General features: G+C 35.7%; 1 protein-coding gene across 1 annotated transcript; it reads left to right on the forward strand.

Moving 5' to 3' along the window:
* The first annotated feature begins 6,743 nt into the window (after positions 1 to 6,743).
* LOC140755478 (uncharacterized) lies at positions 6,744 to 25,092 on the forward strand. Its single transcript, XM_073090751.1, has 9 exons — positions 6,744 to 7,270; positions 15,666 to 16,831; positions 17,602 to 17,828; positions 18,405 to 18,636; positions 19,419 to 19,801; positions 20,138 to 20,746; positions 21,186 to 21,767; positions 22,887 to 23,351; positions 24,261 to 25,092. The coding sequence occupies exons 1-9, from the start codon at positions 7,221 to 7,223 to the stop codon at positions 24,435 to 24,437; spliced, it is 3,891 nt and encodes a 1,296-aa protein (XP_072946852.1). The 5' UTR covers positions 6,744 to 7,220; the 3' UTR covers positions 24,438 to 25,092.

Below are 25,092 nucleotides of genomic sequence, written 5' to 3' on the forward strand. Positions count from 1 at the left end.
ACAAATAAATAGCGAAAATATTACTGATACCTGTGTGTTAAAATAAGTTATGATAAATAAATGATTTATTCATGGATTTGTTTGAACTTTTGTCCGTCGATAAAAATATATGGGTGGATCTTCAAGAGGCTCAAAATTTATGTCTTGCCTTAATACTCCTCTTTATGAAACAAATTCAGGAGTTTTACTTCTTAATCTGCTACCTAAATAAATGAAGCAGAAGCAATCAAAGCCATTCCGTGATTATAAATCAAAAATAAGAACAATTAGAAAAAAACTCTCAAAAACGGCAATATTTCAGATGTCCCAATTGCTAGGTTTTGGATATTTTATGCTATGAATCAAAAATGATCAGTAAAGTAGACCCGTCTGTGTATTTATATTACTTATTATTAAATACTCAAGGTATTTCATACAAAATATATTTAAAAATTAAGTCGTAAATCAATTAGAAATTGAATCAAAAAATGTTCAAAAAAAATCCGTCATTATCGGCAACACGATTGTTTTGCTAAATTCTGAGAAAACGGAACGCGCCCGAAGCGTCGCATTTCTTTCAAGAGACGAGCCCCCCTCGTGCCTCAGTCGATCGCCACTCATCAGAGCGAAAGGACGTTTATTTTTCGACCGTAAGTTATTGAATATCATTCTCCAAAGTTTAGCATCCCAAACGTCATTCTTATATATAGCTTTATCTTAATTATGTGTGCATGGTTAACCCTTATTTATTAACGATGGTGAAGTATTCTTGAAACAAATGACATGCAGTGATTGTTTTTTGTAACTATTAACGTATATCGGTCGTGGCGGCGATCTTTCCAGAATTCGTCACTGTCGGCAACATCATTATTAGCAACATTGCAAGAGACGACAATGACGTCTGTTGCTAATAATGATAATTTGTATTGAGAGCAATGACGATTGTTGCCAATAATGATTTTATTGTACGATTTTGAATATAAATTATATTATGTGTATGTTTATATATTATGTGTATATTTATACATTTTTTTTTTTTTAAGGTTATTTTTATATTAACTAACTTAACTTTACCAAGATGAAGCTAACGTATTACGTGTTAATAATAGACACTAATAGACATAGTGTAAACCATAACCGCTTTACTTATATATTAGAAGAGTTTGACGTAATATTTGCCACACACCAAGATGGTCGCTGTAAAGCACTTTGCGAAGATCAAGAGAATTGGAAACTATACAGAGAATTTAACCATGATCGATATGAATCCGTACACATGATAATGCACTCTAGTAATCCAGAGCACTTATTAGATATGTACCAATTTGTAAATGATGACGGAGCGACAATTGTTGATGAATGGAATCAAAGAGATTTGTTATAATTATGTAATAATAACTTTTTTCATGAGTAGTTATAACATTTAGGCAGTATCTAAAAAATTACGTAGTTTTATGTTGTTTGCTTAGAATATACATGTAACTGGAGAAGTAGAGGATAGAGGAGCATTATGTTAGAGTTTGTTCATTTAACCATTTAAAATTTTAATTTATGTACCTATGTGTAGTGGTCATTTTGGATATGGGAAACGTAACAATAGAGCTTGTATATATAGTGCGCATGTTGAAATTGTTTGTTTGATATTACATATTAATTTACTATGCCTTTTGCAGATCGTAAAAACTAAGACTGACCCCCGTAAATGGCCCTCCAAATATGCCTCCCAAAAATAAAAAATATGTAGAGAATAGAAGACTGGCTCAGAGAATTTGCAAAAAACGAAAGTATAACGAAATTAAAAATGATCCGGAGTTATTAGAAATAGAAAAACAAAAGAGAAGAGAAAGATATCTAAAACAAAAAGAAGCAAAAAAAAGAAAAATCTTTTCGTGAAATAAAGGAACAAAGGAAAAGATGGAAAGAAAATTCTAAAAGATATCGTCAAAAGAAAAAGGAAGAAGCTAGTGAAGAAAGAGTTGATCCCTTATTAGAGAAAGTTAATATTGAAGCTGTTGTAGAACATCAGAACAATGAAAACCATACAGATACTGAAGTCCCATATACCAAAGAAGTTGACCCATTGTGTGAGATTTCACAAGCTTATGCAAAAGTTAAACAAGTTCGCTATGTTGAGTTGAAAAAACGGAAAAGATTATTGCGCATCATAGCGGATTACCAAAAAAGAGACAGGAGCCAACGTAAACAAATTAAGAGACTAAAGAAAAAAATAAAAGAAATAAAAAACTTACGACAGGAACCAAATATTGAAGAGAGTGCAATACAAATTAACACAAATGAGAAAACGGGATTATCGTTAATCGAACACATACAGAACTTTTATACAGAAGATGTACATAGCGTAATAAGCGCTGGTAAAAAAGAATTTATTACCCGCGATAAAGTCCGCATGCAGAAAAGGTATTTATGTTTACCTTTAAAAGACTTACACAAAAAATTTTGTTCACAGACTAATTCACTAGTACATTATTCATTTTTTTGCAAGCACCGGCCATTTTGGGTTCTTTTTCCGAAAAGTATCAACAGGGAAACATGTCAGTGCAGTATTCATACTAATATGGAATTATTAATATCTGCGATGAATAAGCAATCAATATTAAAAGAGAAAAACAGTGAACAGGTCATCTCCAAATTATGTTGTGATTCGAGAAATATTGATTGCTTACAAAGAATTTGTAATACCTGCAGATCAAATCGTCTAGAATACAATCTTAAGAACGATGATAGCAACACTTTTACATATTTTCAATGGGTCAAAATATCTAAAAACATAACCAAAAATGGTATTCAGAAAAAACAAAAAATAACCGTGAAGAAGAACATTAATATCAACTGTAAGGAAGCTATTGTTAAAATAGAAAAAGAAATAATACCATTTCTAGAGCACACATACAAAATGGTCGGACAGTATCATACTATCAAAGATATAAAGAATAATATAACCATTCAAGAAGCTTTGGTACACATAGATTTCTCGGAAAATTATTCCCTAAAATACGCAGAAGAAGTGCAATCCTTCCACTTCGGAGGTAGCAGACAACAAGTCTGCTTACACACTGCAGTTGTATATACGCACAACTTTGATACTGGTCAAGTAACCCCAACATCCATGTGTACAATAAGTAATTGTTTGCGTCACGATGCGTCAGCCGTATGGGCTCATCTAGTCCCGTTGTTAAAACAAGTTATCAAACTGAACCCATTAATTGATACGATACACTTTGTATCGGACTCGCCGTCGTCTCAGTATAGAAACAAGACCATGTTTTTTATAATCACACAATTATATACAGATTTTTCGCAGTTAAGTAAAATTACTTGGAATTATTCAGAAGCAGGGCACGGTAAGGGTGCCCCAGACGGTGTTGGCGCAACGCTAAAACGAACAGCAGATAGGACGGTTCTTTTTGGCAGGGACGTAGGAACATATAATCAATTCTATGATATAATTAAAAACCAGATCAAAAATGAACAGTTGAATATTATCGTAGAGAAAGTAGAAGAAGAAGATATAGTAGCCAAATCCAACTCAATTCCCAAAAGTCTTAAACCTTTTAATGCATCAAGTTTTGTGGGATAAATCAAACAAAACTCGAATAACTTTGAGAAAGATGAGTTGTACTGAATGTTCTTTTTTAGACATATGCATGCACGGAAAACATTTGGCATATTATGTAATAAATCCGCCACAGCTACAAAAAGTTAGAATTTTATCCGATATAACACTCAAAAACTTAAATAATCAAGGGAACATATTATGTAAGCCTTCTACCTCAAAAACATATTAAAATGTTAACGTTTTTTCTTAAATCTATTTCTTTTTTTTTCTATTTTTAATATCTCTAAATAAGCAGTTTTGATTGATTTTAAAAAGTGATATTAGGAATAAAGAACGGTCAGTAAAAATGCTCGGTAGGAAGAATGATTCAATGAAAATATTTGTGGGGGTGTTGTAGTTTGTGTGTAGTTTTAGTTTGATAATTTTGATTTATTTTTTAAATATTTGACATAGGATACTCAAGAATCTATCATGTGAAGTCTACTACGTTGTTGATTTATATACCAAATGTCTGTACCAAATGATTATTTGATTAATAGTTAACTAATGAAACTAAGAAGACTGATTATTAGGATGAAGACCTTCATCCTAATAATCAGTCTTTTTAGTAATGTTTGTCAGATAATAATATTAAGTTTACTAATATCTACTATAATATGTATATGCTTACCTAATTTAAGAAATAATTGTGATAATATAATTAAAGAAATAAATAGTGTTTATTATTCTTGCATTTTCTTTCATTATTAACATCAAAATAATTGAACTTCATAATACATTCAATACATTCGTCACTGTCGGCAACAGTCCGTCATTATAATCAGCAACAACGTCATTATCCTCATAGATCGTCATTATTACCAACACCAACATTTTTATATTTGCCAATATTTTCGAAAATATTGTGTTTTCTAGCATAACTTTATTATAACACAGCATATATTTGATGTATTTATAGACTAAGCTTCAAATAAAGGCTATTCTCGGGATATTTTATAAGATTTTTTTTTTCTATGTGAAGAATAATCTTGAGTAGATTCACCCATATATGTATCAGAAACCGGTTACATTGTTCTTTTTTAGAAATTAAGGGAAAAAAATCATATTCTATTACGTTAAATGGAATGTCACGCGAAAAGAGTCTGTCATGTGCTATGCCCAGTATTATGGCAAGTGACATCACGATATACTCGTATTTAACAAACTTAACTACAAAGCTACGACAGCGATGCATTATTCAGAGGATAAACATTGAAAGTAATTTAGCTTTATAACGTTTTGAGAAATATAAACTTATTAAAATCGAAAAAATTACAATGAGGCATCAAACAAGTTTGAATGACATTACGCTGTACAAGCAAGTGACGTCACTTTAGCTTCTGCTAATTCCGTGCGTTTTCAATCATTTTGACACTGAAACATTGTAATAATAATTATTATTTTTTTATAATATAGGAGTAGCAGACGAGCATGCAGTCCATCTGATGGTAAGTGGCTACTGCCGCCCATGGACATCTGTAATCAACCCCAGATAGGATTAGATATTCCTACCTGACGTCGACCACAGACGTGCCGCTACCCCTGAGGACTAAGCTGGAACCAGTGTTGCCAACTCAGTAGATTTTCCACTAAATCTGGTGGTTTAAACCTTTGTTTCAGCGGATATTGGCTTTAGTGGCTAGTGGATTTCTTTAGTGACTTTGACTGCTTCAGTTAGTGGTAAGGTACAATATTCACCCACTAGAATGATTAACATATATACCGTATTTAAAGAAACACAACTAAAACAAGGTAGTATCTGTTGTGCAGGCAACACAACAGAACCAACGTGGTTATTGTCGGGGATTCCCCCGATATTTTGCCAATTTCTTTAATCATTTTAATAATGAACTTTATGGGTATAGTTACTAGGTCGAATTTGATTTGTTTCAAAGGTTTTATAGTATTCCACTGGTTTGTTTTTGTTAATTCCAGTTTTCCAGTTTCCTCGAATATACCGGACGCACTGTACAGTTAGGGTTGATTTTTCATAATTGCATATTATCTTTTAGAAACTAATATGCCAAAACCACAGTATACACAAAAAATCCGTGAGAGTTGGTTACATGACCCAGAATTAAAGGACTGGTTACAAGTTGTGGAAAGCATTGTTGATCCAGTAGCTAAGTGCAAATTGTGTGGTTCTATTTTTTTTTTTTTGGTTACGAAATAAATTATTCCCTATCTACAATATTGTTGTTTTATTTCCAAGGAAAAATTATTTATTTGTACCAACTATAGAAGAGTGAAGAGTGTGGGAGTCCTTAGGTAGTATGTTTTTGCCTTGATATGCATATTCGTGAGCGTGAGAGTATATAATGAGACGCCTGAGAAAAAATCGTACTTTAAACAATTGAAATATAATGTACCTTGCTCTTTTACTTTAGTGGTTTTCTAGTGGTTTACGCCACCACATTTGGTGGGTTCAAAAAAATAAAGTTGGCAACACTGGCTGGAACGCCTCGGAAAAGTATGTCTTCCCTTACTATACCCTTAAAACCAGAACACTGCAGCGTTTTACACTTCTGTTACGAGACAAAAATGGGTGCGGCGGTGGCGCCGTCGGAGTCGAATCCTAAAGAGTTCTACCACCTTTAGCACGTCATGAAGCTTAACGAGTAGAAAAAGTAAAAAAAAAAACGATTTTACAAGCCCTGCGCGCCGCAGTGTCCCGTTTCCGAGTACTTAAATAATCGATTCATAAAACATCGCTTATAATTGGATGTAGTTATGCAAAATGGATCCAATCCACAAAAACCGTTGTTATAGTTACTATCGAAAATGGCATCTCGACATCAACTTTCGTATATGCCAAAAATATTCAAGCTGCATGGTACATATTTCCTTTTGAAATATACAGATATCAGTAACCAACCATAAATTAAACAATTTAACTTTTACTAAAAGACCTATTTTCTCAAAAGCTAGTTTTTGTGGTTGGATCTATTTTGGATAACTACGTCCAATTATAAAAATGATCAATACACAAAAATAATCGATTATAATGAAATACGATTGTTTTCACATCCCACGGCCATTTTTGGTATTCGAGTACTTTAGTACTCATATAAAAAAGAATCGAGTTACTACTCGAGTCCAAAGTATTCACAAAGTACTCGAGTACTTTGCACAACATACAGTCCAAAAGCACGGAAGGGCCAAAAAAAAAAAAAACGCCACTCACTACACAAAATTAATCAAGTTTTTACTTGTACGAGTAGTATTTGTAGTGTACGAGTAACGTCAGTATTCGAGTATTACTGGTACTCGAGTATCACTATTGGTACTCGAGTATGCAAGTTTATGTAAGTACTCGAGTACTGACTCGAGTCGACCTGACTCGGCAGATCTCTAATGGGTATTCCCCTATGTGTGTCAAAATGAAAACTTCGTAATTCGTAAATACTTTTTGTCGAAGTTGTGTTAGAGTGTATTTTGATTTATAAAATATAAGCAGCGTATTATAAGTTCTTACTAACTAACTAACGTACTTAAATTTGTGATAAGTAAAGTTGATAAGTTAAAACTGTTTTAAGTGTGTTATTTCACGAAGACATTTGAGAAATTAAGTGTACTCGAATCATTGTTATTTGATATCCCTATTAATGTTATTACGTACAATACAATGTTTTTCGTCAAGAAAGTACGAGATCTCCTTGAAAAAAGCAAGCTTAGGTAAGATTATGTTATATATTTGGTAACACTAAACATACTTCATGGTATGACTATTCGACTCCGGCGGCACCACCGCCACACCTATTTCTGTTATAACAGCAGTGTAGCGCTGCTGTGTTCTGGTTTGAAGTGTGGTAAGGGAGACATAGTTTTCTGAGGCGTTCCAGCTTAGTCCTCAGGGGTAGCGGTGCATCTGTTGTCGAGCTCTAATCTAAGTTGTATCCTCGGATGAATATGTCTCCTTTACCACAAATAATAGCAGAACACAGCAGCGCTACGTTGCTGGTATAACAGAAATAGGTGTGACGGCGGTGCCACTGAAGTCAAAACAAATATAGTTCTACAATCTACAGATTTTTTATTATAACATTGTATGCTATTATACAAGTATTAAGTTGACCTGCAGGTAAGTGGCTACTGCCGTCCATGGATATCTGTAATCAACCCCAGATAGGATTAGAATCATAACTAAGGTCAGAGTTGGGCAATATGAAATCTAAATACTGACTAACTGTGATTACATATAGTAATCAGTAATTATAACTAAAAAATACAAGAAGTAATTGTAAAAAGTAGGTAAACATGTTGATTACTAACTACTTAGTTGCAATCACGATTACATGATTACTTTTCATAACTACATATTTTAAATGATGTTGGGCCTTTAAAAATTGCATACACGAGCGCGAGTTGTTCATGTACCTACTTGTCGTTTGCTAGGTAGCTAGTTAAGAGCCTGTTAGAGCGAGAGTGCAGCACTAAGTCCTACCACTAAACAGACATTAGGCGGGAATCGAACCCACACCTTCGGGTTTTAACTCGGGTGGCTGTACAGGCTGTACTCTTATTCCATATTTTTTTTTTTATAATATAGGAGTAGCAGACGAGCATGCAGTCCACCTGATGGTAAGTGGCTACTTCCGCCCGTGGACATCTATAATCAACCCCAGATAGGATTAGATATTCCAGATACCTGAGGTCGTCCACAGATGTGCCGCTACCCCTGAGGACTAAGCTGGAACGCCTCGGAAAAGTATGTCTCCCTTACCACACTTCAAACTGGAACACTGCAGCGCCTAACACTGCTGTTATTAGGCGTTTTATTTCATTGCAAAATATAAGTTCATAGAATTCAAATAATCAGTAGTTATAACTACTAGATTGCAGCAATCAAATTAATAACTACATTATTTATTTATTTATTTATTTATTTACATGCCAACAGCAACACACAATACATTATATAGTACTAAGAAGTACACTATAGTAGTATTAATAATATAAGGTTCATATGAGTGCCAATTATAGGCATGAACAACGTTTATATATTAGTCTGTATTTTTAATTTGTATGGAACAATCGAACCATACGCAACCATTATAATGCTGACTGAGCATGGTAATAACATTAGTGTACATTAGTTTGATTACTGTAATTAGGTAATGTTACAATTAAAAGTAGTTAATTACAATGTAATCATAACATGTAGTTGACTACTTTCAATCGTAGTTAGTAACCAGATTACAAATAGTTAACTATGCCCTACACTGCCCGAGGTTGTGTTGAACAGATGTGTTGCTATCAAGGGCTAAGACTGACTCACAAAACGGTGTGGTCTGAAGTAGTTCCAGCTCCACATGTACCATTAGGTTAAGTTTAACATTGTAAAATCCATTTTTTTTTAAAAGATGTGTGTTATGGAGTTTCTTTCGCCGCTTCTTCTCCATAACGAAACACCTTGTGAAGTGGTGGTAGTTTGACATTCAAAAAGTGCTCTGTAAAGAACCTATTTTGAATAAAAAATTTTGATTTGATTTTGATTAAGTTGAAAAGCATTGTATATGTGTCTCCCTTAACACACCCTTCAAACCAGAACCATATTGTGTTTTATCACGACTCAAGTAACATATTATATTGAACTAGCTGACTCGGCAAACGTTGTGTTGCCATATAAATAAAAAATGTTAAGGGTGAACAACGCTTATCACTTAGGGGTATGGAAAATAGATAGTAGCCGATTCTGAGACCTACTGAATATGCATATAAAATTTGGTGAGAATCGGTAAAGCCTTTTGGAGGAGTACGGTAACTAACATTGTGACACGAGAATTTTATATATAAGATATTGTTTAGTACAATGTATAAGTCAATATGTTTATTGATAGTGGCCAAGTGCAAGTCGAACTCGTACACGGAGGGTTCTGTACTGTATGGAAGGTGGTAGAACCCTTTATGGTTCGACTCCGGCGGCACCACCGCCACACCTATTTCTACCTAATAACAGCAGTGTTAGGTGCTGCTGTGTTCCGGTTTGAAGAGTGTGGTAAGGGAGACATACTTTTCCGAGGCGTTCCAGCTTAGTCTTCAGGGGTAGTGGCGCATCTGTGGCCGACCTCAGGTAGGAATATCTAATCCTATCTGGGATTGATTAGAGATGTCCATGGGCGGCAGTAGCCACTTTCCATCCGGTAGACTGTATGTTATGTTGTGTATGTTATGCTCTTGGCGTGTCAAATAAATAAATAAATTACCTTTGAGTACGGAACTCTAAAAACGGAACCCTATTACTAAGCCTCCGCTGTCTGTCCGTCTTTCACAGGGCTCTATCTCCTGAACCGTAATAGAAAGACACTTGAAATGTTTAAAGAGTATGTATAAAGGTGGCCACTATTACAACAAAGACTAAAAATAAAATAAAGTCAAATATTAAAGGAGGTCTCCATACAACAAACCGCTATTTTTCGGCATTTTTTGGCATAACTATTAAAACGTACTAGGAAGACAGTTGGAATTTTTACAATCAGTTTACTACTATAACTGCTATTATATTAAAAACAAATAAGAACAATAAAACATATTTTAATGGTTATTTTATAAAAATAAGCGAAATATAATGAATATTTGGTGGTACTGAAGCCTCCATGTGCGAGTTTGACTCATACTTGGTGACTTATTTATTACTCTTTGGTGAGAGACTCTTAAAACATTGTAATGAGTCAAAGTTTTCATTATCTATTCTATTTAATTGATTTATTTGTTTTATAATTAATGCAATGTTTTGTTAAAATGGTCTGTCATTATCAGTAATTATCGTTAGTCAAATAATTGATAATTGTCAACTTAATTAACGACTTATTACTTAAAAGTCTTAAAACATTTATATAAAACAAGATGATTTTTTTATTGTCATTGTTTGAGTGTTAGACAGAGGTGAGTGATACATTTATATTTTCCTGTAAATATCTTATATATAAAATTCTCGTGTCACAATGTTAGTTACCGTACTCCTCCGAAACGGCTTTACTGATTTTCACTAAATTTTATATGCATATTCAGTAGGTCTGAGAATCGGCTACTATCTATTTTTCATACCCCTTAGTAATTTTATTATATGGCAACACAACGTTTGCCGGGTGAGCTAGTATTTTATAATAACTTTACTAGCAGAACCCGCGGCTTCGCCCGCGTAAAAAATATAATATGACATACAAATAACTGTAATCGTAAATTTGTACCTTTAACAATTTTAACGATAAAGTAGCATTAATATTTAATTAATAAAAGCTTTTTTTTCGTCACTGTGTACCTAAATTGGTCCAGCTTTCTTCAGAAACACACTAAAACTCTAATTAGTGAACTGTAATGAAACTTTCTTTAAAATATAAGTTTCATGTAGGATACAATAATATTATTTACACTATTCCATAGGAACCGTCCATGTTATATGGGGCCTTACATACAGTGGTTCTTTCCAGGGTCTCTGGCTGGGCGGTTAGAGCTCCCATTCTTACCACCCGCAACTCCAGAAGTCCCCCTTTAGTCTCGTACGACAGGCAGAGGATACTGTAGCCCTGTTCTAGCTCAAAATTTAAATCCAAGATCTATGTGTCTATCACATCACCATCACTAATCCACGCATAACCACAACCATACCCCACGGCAGGACAAAATGTTGGCACGCAGTGTGTCCAAAGTAGTTGCGACGTACCTAATAAGTATACCAAAATGTAGGCCAATTTGAATAAACTTACGCATTATCAAAAAAAATTGCATTTGTCTGAAAAGACGTTATCTGAAATTTCACGTTTCTAACTTCGAACCTAAAAGATTCCCGTATACATAGGTACATATAACACTTCTTTTACCACCTTAGTAGAATTTCAAAAACATCCTATGTACCTACATATGCATCAATAAATACTTTATCAGCAAATTTCTGAAAGCTAATATTCAACACCAGCGGTCGACAACCCGACACCCACGGGTGGTGTGTGGCCCGCGACTTTCCCTTGTGGCCCGCGGGTCTGTGCGTTAGTAATAATTGGCCAAGTGCAAGTCAAACCCGAACCTGGAGGGTTCAGTACAACCAAAAATGTTTTTTTTTTTTTTTTTAATTTTTAGTATTTAATATTGCAGCAGCCATTACACACATTGTGAAAATTTTAACTGTCTACCTCTAACGGTTCATAAGTTAGTTGGAAAAATAACGAATAGCAGTTTGTTGTATGGAGACCCTTTTTGTATACAACTTTATTTTATTTTTAGTATTTGTTGTTATAGGAGCCACCGTTATGCATCCTCTGTAAGAATTTCACATGTCTATCTATTACGGTTCCAGAGATAGAGCCCTGTGACACACGGACAGAAGGACAGACAGCGAAGTCTTAGTAATAGGGTTCCGTTTTTATCCTTTAGGTACGGAACCCTAAAAAACCGCTGTTCTGCACTTCAGCACGCGCAATACATTCCCATGTTAGAAATATATGTTACTACGGCCCGTGGAATTTCGCCCTACACTAAACTTCTCTGCACTCTGTTCTTTTTCCAGACACGCCAAAGGAACTTTCTTTACTTATAGCACCGTAATGGGGTTGATTGTTGAGTTGCTAAAAATGCTGAAACAGATGTGTAAACAGAAAGGCATGATGCATACACCCTTTTATAGCCATCTTAAGGGTTGATCTAAAAAAAAACAGTGTCTCAAATGCTTCATTAAGTCCAATGATAATTTTTCATAGTGGTTGCTTCCAAATTAACGGATTATAAAATAAAGTTCCAACCCCTATTTAACGACCTCAAGGGTTGATTTTGTGTGTGAAAATGGAAAAATTAGTGATATATTACTTACAACCAGAAAGCAAAATACCAATTTTCATAGACATTGCTTCAAAATCTGCGGACATCTAAACGAAGTTTCTACTCCTATTATACCCTCATAAGGGTAGATTTTCCATAAATGGTGTTAAAAAAGTTCTATCATTCCCAACCAATTACATTTTTTACACTCCTTGCTTCCGAATAAACGGCTTTTAAAATAAAATTCCATCCCCTATTAAATAACCTTAAGGGTTGATATTCCAAAAACTGTTTTATAGGTGTCCTATTATTTTCAATCAGAAAGCCAAATAACAATTTTCATAAACTTTGCTTAAAAAGATGCGGACTTCTAAATGAAGTTTCCACCCCTATTTTACCTTCTTAAGGGTAGATTTTCCATAAACGGTGTTAAATAAGCTCTATTATTTCGAACCAGAGCGCTAAATGCTGTTTTTACAATCCTTGTTTCCAAATGAACGGATTTTAAAATAAAGTTCTATTCCCTATTAATCGAACTTAAGGGTTGATTTTCCAGAAACGGTAAAATAGGTGTTCTATTATTTACAATCAGAAAGCTGAATACTAATTTTCATAGACTTTGTTTCAAAATCTGCGGAGTTCTCAACAAACTTTCAACCCCTATTTTACCCTCTTAAGGGTATATTTTCCATAAATGGTGTTAAAAAAGTTCTATTATTTCCAACAGGAAAGCCTAATGCAAATTTTAATAGACCTTGCTTCCGAAGTAACGGAGTTTGAAATAAAATTCCAACCCCCATTTAACGGCCTTAAGGGATGATTTTCCAAAAACAATGAAATAGATGATTAATTATTTTCTATCGAAAATCCAAATACCGATTTTTATACAGTTTACGTCAAATCTGGGGGACTCTCATACAAACCTACAACCCGTATTTAACCCAAATAAGGGTTGATTTTCCAAAAACGATAGAATTAAAGTTCCACTATATCTTACCAGTGAGGCAATGGCTAACTTTCATAGAGCTGGCTTTAAATCCGAAATTTTTAAAATAAGCTGTCAACCCTTATTTTACCAACTTAAGGGTTGATTTTCCAAAAATGGTGAAATAGGTGTTTAATTATTTTCTATCGAAAACCCAAATACCGATTTTCGTACAGTTTACATCAAAACTGGGGGACTTTCATACAAACTAACAATCCTTATTTAACCCATATAAGGGTTGATTTTCCCAAAAACGCTAGAATTAAAGTTCCACTATATCTAATCAGTAAGGCAATGACTAACTTTCGTAGTGATGGCTTTCAAATTGGCAAATTCTAAAATAAACTGTCAACCCTTATTTTACCAACTTAAGGGTTGATTTTCCAAAAACGATGAAAACAGTGTTTAATTATTTTCTACCAAAAAGCTAAATACAGATTTTCATAGAGATTAGATCAAAACTGGGGGATTTTCATACAAACTTACAACCCTTATTTAACCCACATAAGGGTTGATTTTCCATAAACCGTAGAATTAAAGTTCTACTATATCTAACCAGTAAAGCAATGGCTAACTTTCATAGTTCTGGCTTTCAAATTGGCAAATTTTATAATAAGCTGTCAACCCTTATTTTACCAACTTAAGGGTTGATTTTCCAAAAATGGTGAAATAGGTATTTAATTATTTTTAACCGAAAGCCCAAATACCGATTTTCATAGAGTTTACATCAAAACTGGGGGAATTCCATACAAACTTACAACCCTTATTTAACCCACATAGGGGTTGATTTTCCAAAAACGGTAGAACTAAAGTTCTATTATATCTAACCAGTAAAGCAATGGCTAACTTTCATAGAGCTGGCTTTCAAAATGGCAAAATTTAAAATAAGCTGTCAACCCCTATTTAACCACCTTTAGGGTTGATTTTGAAAAAACCCTTAGATTAAAATTTTATTACTTTTAATCAGAAAGCTAAATACCAATTTTCATCCAGTTTGCTTTAAAACTGACGGACTTTCATATTAACTTTCAACCCCCATTTAACCCCCTTAATGGTGGAATATCAAAAAATCCGTTCTTAGTGCGCATCTAAATTAGAAAATGAAGCTATATTCCAAATTTCATGATTGTAGCTTCAGTAGTTTCGGCAAAACCTTGATTAATACGTTTCGAACGTGAGTATCTTTTCGCTTTTATATATATAGATTATGCTTTTTAATACACTGTTTGTTTTATAAAGATCTCTAATTCTTCATAACTTCGAATATAAAATACTATTATTTAATCTTTTACATCAGTGCGGACTGGCGCGGTCCCAGGGAGGACACAAGGGTATTACCCCCTACCAACCGTCAAATGCGAATTGCATTTTCGTGGGAAAACCCAGCATGGACTTTACAATTGAAACTGAAGTTAGAAAGTTCGAAAAAAATGGTCTAATTTAACAAAATTTCCTCTCTCACTCCCCCCCCTTTTTTATTTATTTATTTATTAATTTAAATCATAATTACAGCTGACATTACAGGTTTATACCTAATGCGTTAGAGTAAGAAAAAAATAATTGTTATACATTAATAAATTTAGTTAATATAGTCAATTTCAGATTAATTGGTACATTTATAATCAAGTAGGTACATCGTTACTTACGTCAGTCATAATTAATTATTATATAATCATTATTTAATATCCACATTACATTAAAGTCAAAATTATTATATGTTACAAAAAAAATCTAATATGATAATTACATAAATCAAATTAGAAATTAAAGTCAATATATTAAACACAATTAAGTATCAGTACATGTTTCTAGAACATATAACGCGCTGCGATCATTGTATGCTGTGATTGCGCCTGAGTGAGGAGGGTATTTTCGAGCGTGTTTTATTCCTTGGCCTTACACCAACTGCTTCACCGATTGTAACATGGGAGGTGTCTTTTTATAAGAGTAGCAGACGAGCATGCAGTCCATTGATGGTAAGGCTACTGCCACCCATGGACATCTGTGATCGACCTCAAATAACATTACATTGCTACCTGATTTCGTCCACAAACGTGCCGCTACCCCTGAAGACTAAACTGGAATGCCTCGAAAAAGTATGTCTCATACAACATCCTTCAAACTGAAACACAGCAGCGCTTACTGTTGTTATAACAGAAATAGGTGTGGCGGTGGTGCTGCCGGAGTCAACAGGGGGGTCTACCACCTTCCACTCAATAATGTGTCATTGGATTCAATGAAATTGTTGGAATAATCATGGGCTATATTTTAAAATTGATTTTTTTTTTAATAATAATTTCTAGTCGATTAATTAATTAAACTTTTTGTTTTCAGTAATGACACGAAAATGCCTACACCTGTAGTTGGTTATGGAGATCAAGGTGCAAAAAAATCACACGAAGTAGCTGTAGATGCGGTCGATCAGTTGAAGAATATAGAAGGTTGTGGAGAAGGTGAAAATAGCACATCTTTAAATGTAGACTTTAAAGAGGCACATGGACAGCTTTCAAATACCAGGAATGCAAGAGATCAAAATTTTGTTGGAGAATCACAAGATGGAGAAGAAAATAGCGTACCAGTAGCCGACGCACCTGAAAATGTTCTTTTGGGTGCGAGTAATGTAACACATTATAATGGGGAAGTGAAAAGTGGAGAACATGAAGATAGCGTAGCATTTACAAAACAGAATGAAGACGCAAATAACATGCCTATAGTAGAAACCATATCTGAAAATGTTATTTTGGGTGTAAGTAGTGGAGAAATGACAAATAATCATGCAGATGGTGAAATTGAAAATAAAGAACATGAAATACAGAATGAAGAAGAAAATGACATGCCTATAGTAGAAACCATATCTGAAAATGTAATTTTGGGTGTAAGTAGTGTTACATACAGTGGAGAAGTGACAAATAATCGTACAGATGGTAAAGTTGAAAATGAAGAACATGAAATACAGAATGAAGAAGAAATTGACATGCCTATAGTAGAAACCATATCTGAAAATGTTATTTTGGATGCAAGTAGTGTTACACACAGTGGAGAAGTGACAAATAATTGTACAGATGGTGAAGTTGAAAATGAGGAACACGAAATACAGAATGAAGAAGAAAATAACATGCCTATAGTAGAAACCATATCTGAAAATGTTATTTTGGATGCAAGTAGTGTTACACACAGTGGAGAAATGACAAATAATCATGCAGATGAAAATATTATTTTATGTCCAAGCGATGTAACAGATCAAGTATGTGAAGAACTTGAAAATGGAGAACATGAAGACATACCACCTGTCTTTGTAGACTCGCTTCTTCTACCATCTTTAAAAGAGAATGGTAATGATTTTAAAGCGTATGAAATAAATGGTATAGTTTTTCGAGATATTGATGGAGTCAGCGATGATGAGTTATTACAGTTTGAAGTTGAAGCTAAGGATAGTTTATGTTTAGGCGACGAAGGATTAAGGATTGGCGAAATACAGACAAACTTCAACATCGAGGATGGTACGTTTTTTTCTATAATATAGGAGAAGCAGACGAGCATGCATTCCACCTTATGATAAATGGCTACTGCCGCCCATGGACATCTGTAATAAACCCCAGATAGGATTAGATATTCCTACCTGAGGTCGGCCACAGATGCGTCGCTACCCCTGAGGACTAAGCTGGAACGCCTCGGAAAAGTCTATCTCCCTTACCACACCCTTCAAACGGAACACAGCAGCGCCTAACACTGTTGTTATTAGGCAGAAATAGGTGTGGCGGTGGTGCCGCCGGAGTCGAACCACAAAGGGTTCTATAATATTGAGGTAGCAGACGCATGCAGTTCACCTGATAGTAACTGTCGCTCATAGACATCTGTAATCAACCCCATTATCCCTGATGACTAAGTGGGAACACCTGAGATAAGTATGTAAGGGTAAGACACATACTCTTACCATACTTCAAACCAAAACACAGCAGCTTCACACTACTGTTATAACAGAAAATACTTCAGAAGCGCCTATTACTGCCAAATAGCATCAATGTTAAGCGCTATTGTGTGCAGGTTTGAAGGTGGTAACTTTAGAAGCATTCCAGCTTAGTCCTCAGGGGTAGCGGCGCATCTGTGGCCGACCTCAGGTGGGAATTAGGTCGTCTGGATTTGATAGCAGATATTTGTTGACAGTAGCCACTTACCATCAGGTGGACTGCATGCTCGTCTGCTACTTCCATATTATATATAAATTATTTCGAATTTGAGTAAAACTTTTCATTTGCACATTTTCTTACAGATTTTCAATTATCGGTACTACACACACCGTACGGCGTAGTAATCAATTCCACGGTGATTTTGGACACGTTCGCATGGCACACTATGATGGGTGAGGACCACTTGGAATGCCTGGCCTGTGACACGAGTGTCAATGTTGATATCGCACACATAGCTGCACGTGAACATTTGACAAATCTAAATGATTTAAAACCTCTGAAAGAGTTCGAGTTGAGCATAGTTAGAAAGGTAAATATAATTTTTGGCACATTTTCTTTATATAGGAGCAGCACACGAGCATGCAGGCCACCTGATGGTAAGGCTGCTGCCCCCCATGCATATCTGTAATCACCAGATATGATTAAATTTCTACCTGAAGTCGCCTCAGATGCGTTACTCCTGAGGACTAAGTTGAAACGCCTCGGAAAAGTATGTCTCCCTTACCACCCTTCAAACCAGAACACAGCAGCGCTTAACACTTTTTTTTATAATATAGGAGTAGCAGACGAGCATGCAGTCCATCTAATGGTAAGTGGCTACTGCCGCACATGGACATCCGGAATCAACCCCAGATAGGATTAGATATTCCTACCTGAGGTCGGTTACAGATGCACCGCTACCCCTGAGGACTAAGTTGGAACGTCTCGGAAAAGTATGTCGCCCTCACCACCTTAGAAACCAGAACACAGCAGCGCTACACTGCTGTTATAACAGAAATAGGTGTGACGGTGGTGCCACCGGAGTCGAACCACAGAGGGTTCTACCACCATTAAAAATTATAACGGTACCTTTAAGGTAAGCTACATTTTAATTTTAATTTTTCAGATCAAAGATACATACCACTGCGGGATCTGTAATATAATATTTGATGACGTAAGCCATTTGGAGAGCGACTCCCACGGGGAGAAGATACTCGTGTCTATAAACAGAGCATCAGACATCCTTAATCGCTTAGAGACTAACGGAAACAGAAACAACGGAAATAGAAACGACTGCATACATTTCCCGCTCAACGTAATGAGAAACAGTACTGATGACAATGATTACGGAAACAGAGGTAACGATACTAGCTATGAGGAATTCGGTCTCACCGTAACGAAATATAGGGAATACAGTGATAAGGATCACGGAAAAAACATCATCATTAACCCATTACTCTCCACTGCTGGGCACGGGTCTCCTCTCAGAATGAGAAGGATTAGGCCACAGTCAGGGCGCTGGACAAGTGCGAATTGGTAGACTTCACATACCCTTGAAAACTTCTTTTTAAGATGTCTCAGGTGTGCAGGTTTCCTCACGATGTTTTCCTTCACCGTTTTAGCAAGTGATAATTAATTTCTAATACGCACATAACTTTGAAAATATGAGGTGCCTGGGATTTTTTTTTATTATTATTAGTGTGTATTCTTTAAATTTGGCTTTATTCACATTTGAATATGTCCATTGTGTTTCTCAAAGAGTATTTCTTGTTTTAAACTCTTAGGGTGTTTTTGGCATTAAAACAAACTGGGATATGATACTGTTTGTTTTAATGTTGGTGCCTGGGATTTGAACCTCGGACCCCTCGATAAAGAAGCCGAGTCTCTTAACCAATAAGCTATCACTGCTTTTTACACGCTTTATATTAGTTTCACTTGTATGTTTGTCAGTGAGTAACTCCGTTGTTCAGTAGAAAGAGATCAACATGCATCCTTATCTTACCCCTGCATGTATGAAAGAATGAAATAGAATTATTTTCTACTTTTTAGTTGATTTTATCATAAAAGCGTGTTTTTAGTTTCTTGAACTATATTTTTTACTCTCTTAACCGATAGACTAACACGCTTTTTTCACAAACAGATAACGATAAATATCAAGTCGAGGACAGCAGCGGCTTTGAGAGCGAGAGTTTCGATGGCTTTTACGACGATGTGTTCAGCGAATGTAATTCTGATAACGGTAACGATAGACCGGGGTTCTCGTACGCGGATATAGCTAAGAAACCCAAGACATTCGTCACGTCGCAGTACGTGACAGTCGACTTGAAGGATAAGCAGGCGAAAGTGAAGTATTACTGCTGGAATATGGTTATATCGTTCAAAAATAATACGTATTACTGTATGGCGTGCCAGAAGGACGGGCCGATAAGGTATAAATCGGATCATTGTGTCGAAGCAAGTCATGTCGAGAACTTGATGAAATGTCCTCTCGTTGAAGAGTATAGTGACCATGTTATTCGAAAGGTAAGATTATGTAGCCGTATGCGGAATATAATGTTTTTCGTTTCATACATGTATTTGATGATGGTGGTTTTATAATATAGGAGTATCAGACGAGCATGCAGTCCACCTGATGGTAAGTGGCTACTGCCGCCCATGGACATCTATAATCAACTCTAGATTAGATTAGATACCTATCTAACGTCGCCACAGGTGCGCCGCTACTACTTATATAATTTTATTATAAAAAAGATGAACTGCATGCTTGTTTGCTACAAGATATAATAAAAAGTAGCGCCACTTAACTGTGTTTCAAAAATGCTCATAATAGATTTTTTTCAAAATCAAATTATTTTTCAGGTTGACGGCAAATTGTACCACTGCGGCCATTGCAACAACCTACAGATGCAACACGAAATGCTAGAACACATAACGACAATGCACATGAAGAAAACGAATACAAATTTGATCGAAACTGATAGAGCAAGCCCTAAACTAGACACGAAACCAGATAGGAACCGCGCAGCGGGTTTAAAGCAAACTCAAGCACACATTGATACGCATTTAAAGAATTCGAGTGTTTTAAACGAAAATCCGTTGACTGAACGAGCTACAAGTCCAACTGTAAGCAGAAATATAAATAACGAAGCAACGGAAACTGAAAATATAAACAATAACGAAGTTATAGCTAACAGAAACGAAAATAACGAAACTTTGAAAATTAGCAACGAAGCTATAAATAATGTTCTATCGACGAACACGATTATGATAAGAGAATTCGGACAGTGTTTCCGAGTGAATGAATTAGCTTACAACTTTATTCAGAAGGGTCCCACTGGTTTCCACTGTTTCTTGTGTGGTGTGCTATGTGTAAATGTGTTGGATCATGTCACGAAAGATGTGTATCATGCGAGTTTGCTCGCCCGTACGCGGTTTTGGCTTCCTGCCGGTATGCACTTAATACGACAGGTAAGGATTATAAGGTTATGTATATACAGGTTTTTTTTTTATATAATATAGGAGTAGCAGACGAGCATGCTGTCCACCTGATGGTATGTGGCTACTGCCGCCCATGGACATCTGTAATCAACCCCAGATAGGATTAGATATTTCTACCTGTGGTCGGCCACAGATGCGCCGCTACCCCTTAGGACTAAGCTGGAACACCTCGGAAAAGTATGTCTCCCTTACCACACTTCAAACCAGAACACAGCAGTGCTTAACGCTGCTGTTATAACAGAAATAGGTGTGACGGTGGTGCCGCCGGTCAAACCACAATGGGTTCTACCACTTTCAAAGTGTGAAAAGCGGAGGCTTTTATGATCGTATGTTGATTTATACACAAATTGACGTTACAAAACATTTTTTTCGTTTTTTTTTTATATTTTTTTTTTGTTTTTCATTTCAGATTCCGTATGGATTCCATTGCCTCATATGTAATCATTTCGTGTTCCAGCCATTAAATCACACATATGATCCGATGCACACGTTCTTTTTAAATAAATCTTTAGGTTTGGTTCCTATGCACCCCTCTCCCTATGTACCCATAACCCCACCACAAATGTTCAAAAACCCACCTCTAGATATTCCAACAGGGAAGAATGAAAATGACTCGCAGAGTGTTCCAAATTCAAATTTAAAAATCAGAAACGATAACGATGCAGATAAACAATGCGTTCTAAATTCAAATGAAGTGACAGAACAGATTAGAAATGGAGATAACGAGACCAAATGTGTAACGGAAAGTGTGACGAATACAGAAATCTTTGATGAAGAACAATTTGTTTATGTTAAGATAAAGAGTTTATACGCAAAAATTACGCTGACTTCGTTTAATGGGTTGGTTCAAGTCGGTACCGGTTACCGGTACTGTTTTCTATGCTCGGTAAAAGTTTTCGACTTATCGGCTCACGTGAATAGTAAAGAACATTCTGCGAATGTGAAGAATAAGAAATTTTTGGAAAAATACGAGACGCACCTACTGAGACAGGTAAGTTTTGGTTAGTATAGTCCGCGCCAAACTGCTAGTCCGCTCTGAGGCTTGCGAGCAGGTGTAGTCACAATTTGCTATGGCGACGGTATTCATTTCTATATTCAGAGCGGACTAGCAGTTTTACGCGGACTATACTACATACAAAGATTAACTCACACATACACATAATATATCATACAACGTTGATACTAATAGAACCCTCTGTGGTCCGACTCCGGCGGCACCACCGTCACACCTATTTCTGTTGTAACAGCAGTGTTAAGCGCTGCTGTGTTCTGGTTTGAAGTGTGGTAAGGGAGACATAGTTTTCAGAGGCTTTCAGATTAGTCCTCAGGGTGCATTTGTGGCTGCTCAGCTAGATCTTATCTCGAGTTGATTACAAATGTTTACGTCAGTAGCCACATACCATCATCCGCTACATCTATATTATATAAAAGCACAAACTTCATCATCATCAACTCATCACTGTCCCACTGCTGGGCACGGGTCTCCTCTCAGAATGAGAAGGATTAGGCCATAGTCCACCGCGCTGGACAAGTGCGTATTGGTAGACTTCACATACTTTTGGGATTGTTTTTCATATAGATCTCTCAGGTATGCAGGTTTCCTCACGATGTTTTACCTTCACCGTTTAAGCAAGTGATAATTTATAATACGCATATAAATTAAAAATCCGAGGTACGTGCCTAGGATTTAAACATCGAGTTTCTTAACCATAATGCCATAGATTTGTAAAGATTACTCACTCCTAACAAGACAATGTAACCAGTTTTGACAATTGAAATTGTCACTGTCATCTATTTTCGTGTTTGAAAAATATTAAAAAAATAGTTTTTAGATCATTAAAGAATGAAACGATATTTCTCCGCATCTTTTCTTCGATTTCGTGTTCTTGCACCACTTAACTGCCCACGTTGGCATTGTTTCGCGAAAATTACACCATGACAGCCATTAAATGGCTGACACATTTGTCAACCGTTTAAGTAATTTAATCGCTTTCTTCAATTACAAGGCGGTGAGATATCTATACTTATCTATGCATTGGGCTATTACTTTAATTAATTTACTTTTTTGAACACAAACGTATGAATAATTACATTAACATTTATATTTCAGGTATCGTCGTGTTATCACTGTGCGATCTGCAATGTGATAATAATGAGAAAGTTTCTATCAGAACATCTATCGTGGGCTCCGCATAACGGAAACGACTGCCACAAGATCGTTAAAATGACTCGTCGTAACGAAATAAAGTCGGGCGTCAGAGAAATAGTTTGTCAGACACAAAAGGAGACAGTCTCAAAAGATAAAGATATTGAATGGAAAATTGTCTTGAACATCGCAAAACCGACGCAAAATGACGTGAAACATAAAAAGATAATAAATATAAATGGTGTTCTTTTAAAGATAACGTGGGAGGCGTATCATGGTGTTTCTAAAGGGAAGAATGAGTATAACTGTAGTATTTGTGATATTACGCTTAGGAATTATGAAGTATCGTCACATATAGAGAGTTTTCAACATACTAATGTACTTAATGATAGTTTTATGTTGGATTACGCACCGAATTTGATAAGAAAGGTAAGTTATGTTATCATATTATAGTCCGCGCCAAACTGCTAGTCCGTTCTGAAGTCGCGACCAGGTGTAGTCATACAATTTGCTATGGCGACGCGATTCATTTCTATATTCAGAGCGGACTAGCAGTTTTACGCGGACTGTACCACGCTTTTATTAGCTTGACTTGTATGTAATTATGTATGTATGTAACGGAATCTTTGAACTCGATTTTTACCCACTTTGAACGGTCCGATTAATTTAAAATTTTGAACAATTATCAAGAACCGATGACAATACACGATTTAAATAATTTTATTCCATTCACCAGACCAGGATCGTCAGGAATCAGGATTAACGATTTTCCTTGTGCGATTTTAGCGTGGTTTTTAGTTTTTAAACTATATTTTTTTATACAACTCCGGAGGCACCAGCGTCACACTTACTTCTATTATCTGCCTAATAACAGCAGTGTAGCGCTGCTGTGTTCTGGTTTGAAGTGTGGTATTAGATATACGAGGCGTTCCAGCTTAGTCCTCAGGGGTAGCGGCATCTATGACCGGTAGGAATCTGATCTTATCCGGGATTGACTACAGATGTCCCTTGGTAGTACCTACTTATCAAGACTACATGCTCGTCTGCTATACAGGGTGAATTTTTCCTTATAAACGTCACTATCAGATAGTGAAAGAGTAGGTAGAGGGTGTATTTTTTTTCAAAACGAACTCGTTCGATTCCGGGCTAGGGACAAATATATTTAAAAAAACTAATGATGCACTTTTAGTTTCTATCAAAATCGGTCTCGTAACTCCTTTCAGCATTTTTCGCTAATCCTTATAGTTTCGGATTTGGCCCTGAAGGTCTATTTGAAAATTCACCCTGTATATTAAAAAAAAAATAAAAAAATAGAAATAAAAAATCTGTTGTCCTCAGGTAAGTACCACGATGGCCCATTGCCTCACTTGCAATACTGAGGTGGGCAGTGAAGCCCACGGCATACAGGAGCACATAGCCAGCAAGCGCCATATAAAGCAGTTCAAACTGTCCGTTGACAGTGACGCTACTGACAGTTGTGACATTTTGACACTGAATTCCAGTAAGAAGAAGTAAAATTGAGAATAGTGATGGAAAATGAAGGGATAAAAAGAACATGACACCCCCAAAGATGTGACAGTATTGACATTTGCACAAGAATTTTGCCTCGAAGTGACAGTACTCCCCCCACTCCCCGACCCTACAATTGACAATATTCACATTTACCCCTCCCCCCCCCCCTTTACCACCAAGTGAATGAAGTGAAATTTAAAAATTACGTAAATAAAGTTTTGCCACGTCTTCTTGCTAATCTTATATATAAAATTCTCGTGTCACAGTGTTAGTTACCGTACTCCTCCGACGACGGCCTTACCGATTTTCATCAAATTTTATACGCATATTCAGTAGGTCTGAGAATCGGCTACTATCTATTTCATACCCCTAAGTGATAAGGATTGTTCACCCTTAACATTTTTTTATTTTTATGGCAACACAACGTTTGCGGGGTCAGCTAGTATATCCATAAAATGTTTGAAATATTCATTCAATTTCTAGGCGAAGTATCTTTTTATTTTACAAATCAAAGTTGAAACCATTTATTCTTTTATTCTTTCATACTATTATATCTGTTATTAAAATTAAAACGGTTCATATTTGGAGTACTAAGATTTACTTCAAAATTACTAATGTTACTTCTTTTTCTTTTTTCTATGAGGCTTATTTGTTATTT

This window comes from Epargyreus clarus, unplaced genomic scaffold (assembly GCF_041222505.1).
Source record: "Epargyreus clarus isolate Ecla_fem2 unplaced genomic scaffold, WU_Ecla_fem_2.2 ptg000033l, whole genome shotgun sequence".
NCBI classification, from domain to species: domain Eukaryota; kingdom Metazoa; phylum Arthropoda; class Insecta; order Lepidoptera; family Hesperiidae; genus Epargyreus; species Epargyreus clarus.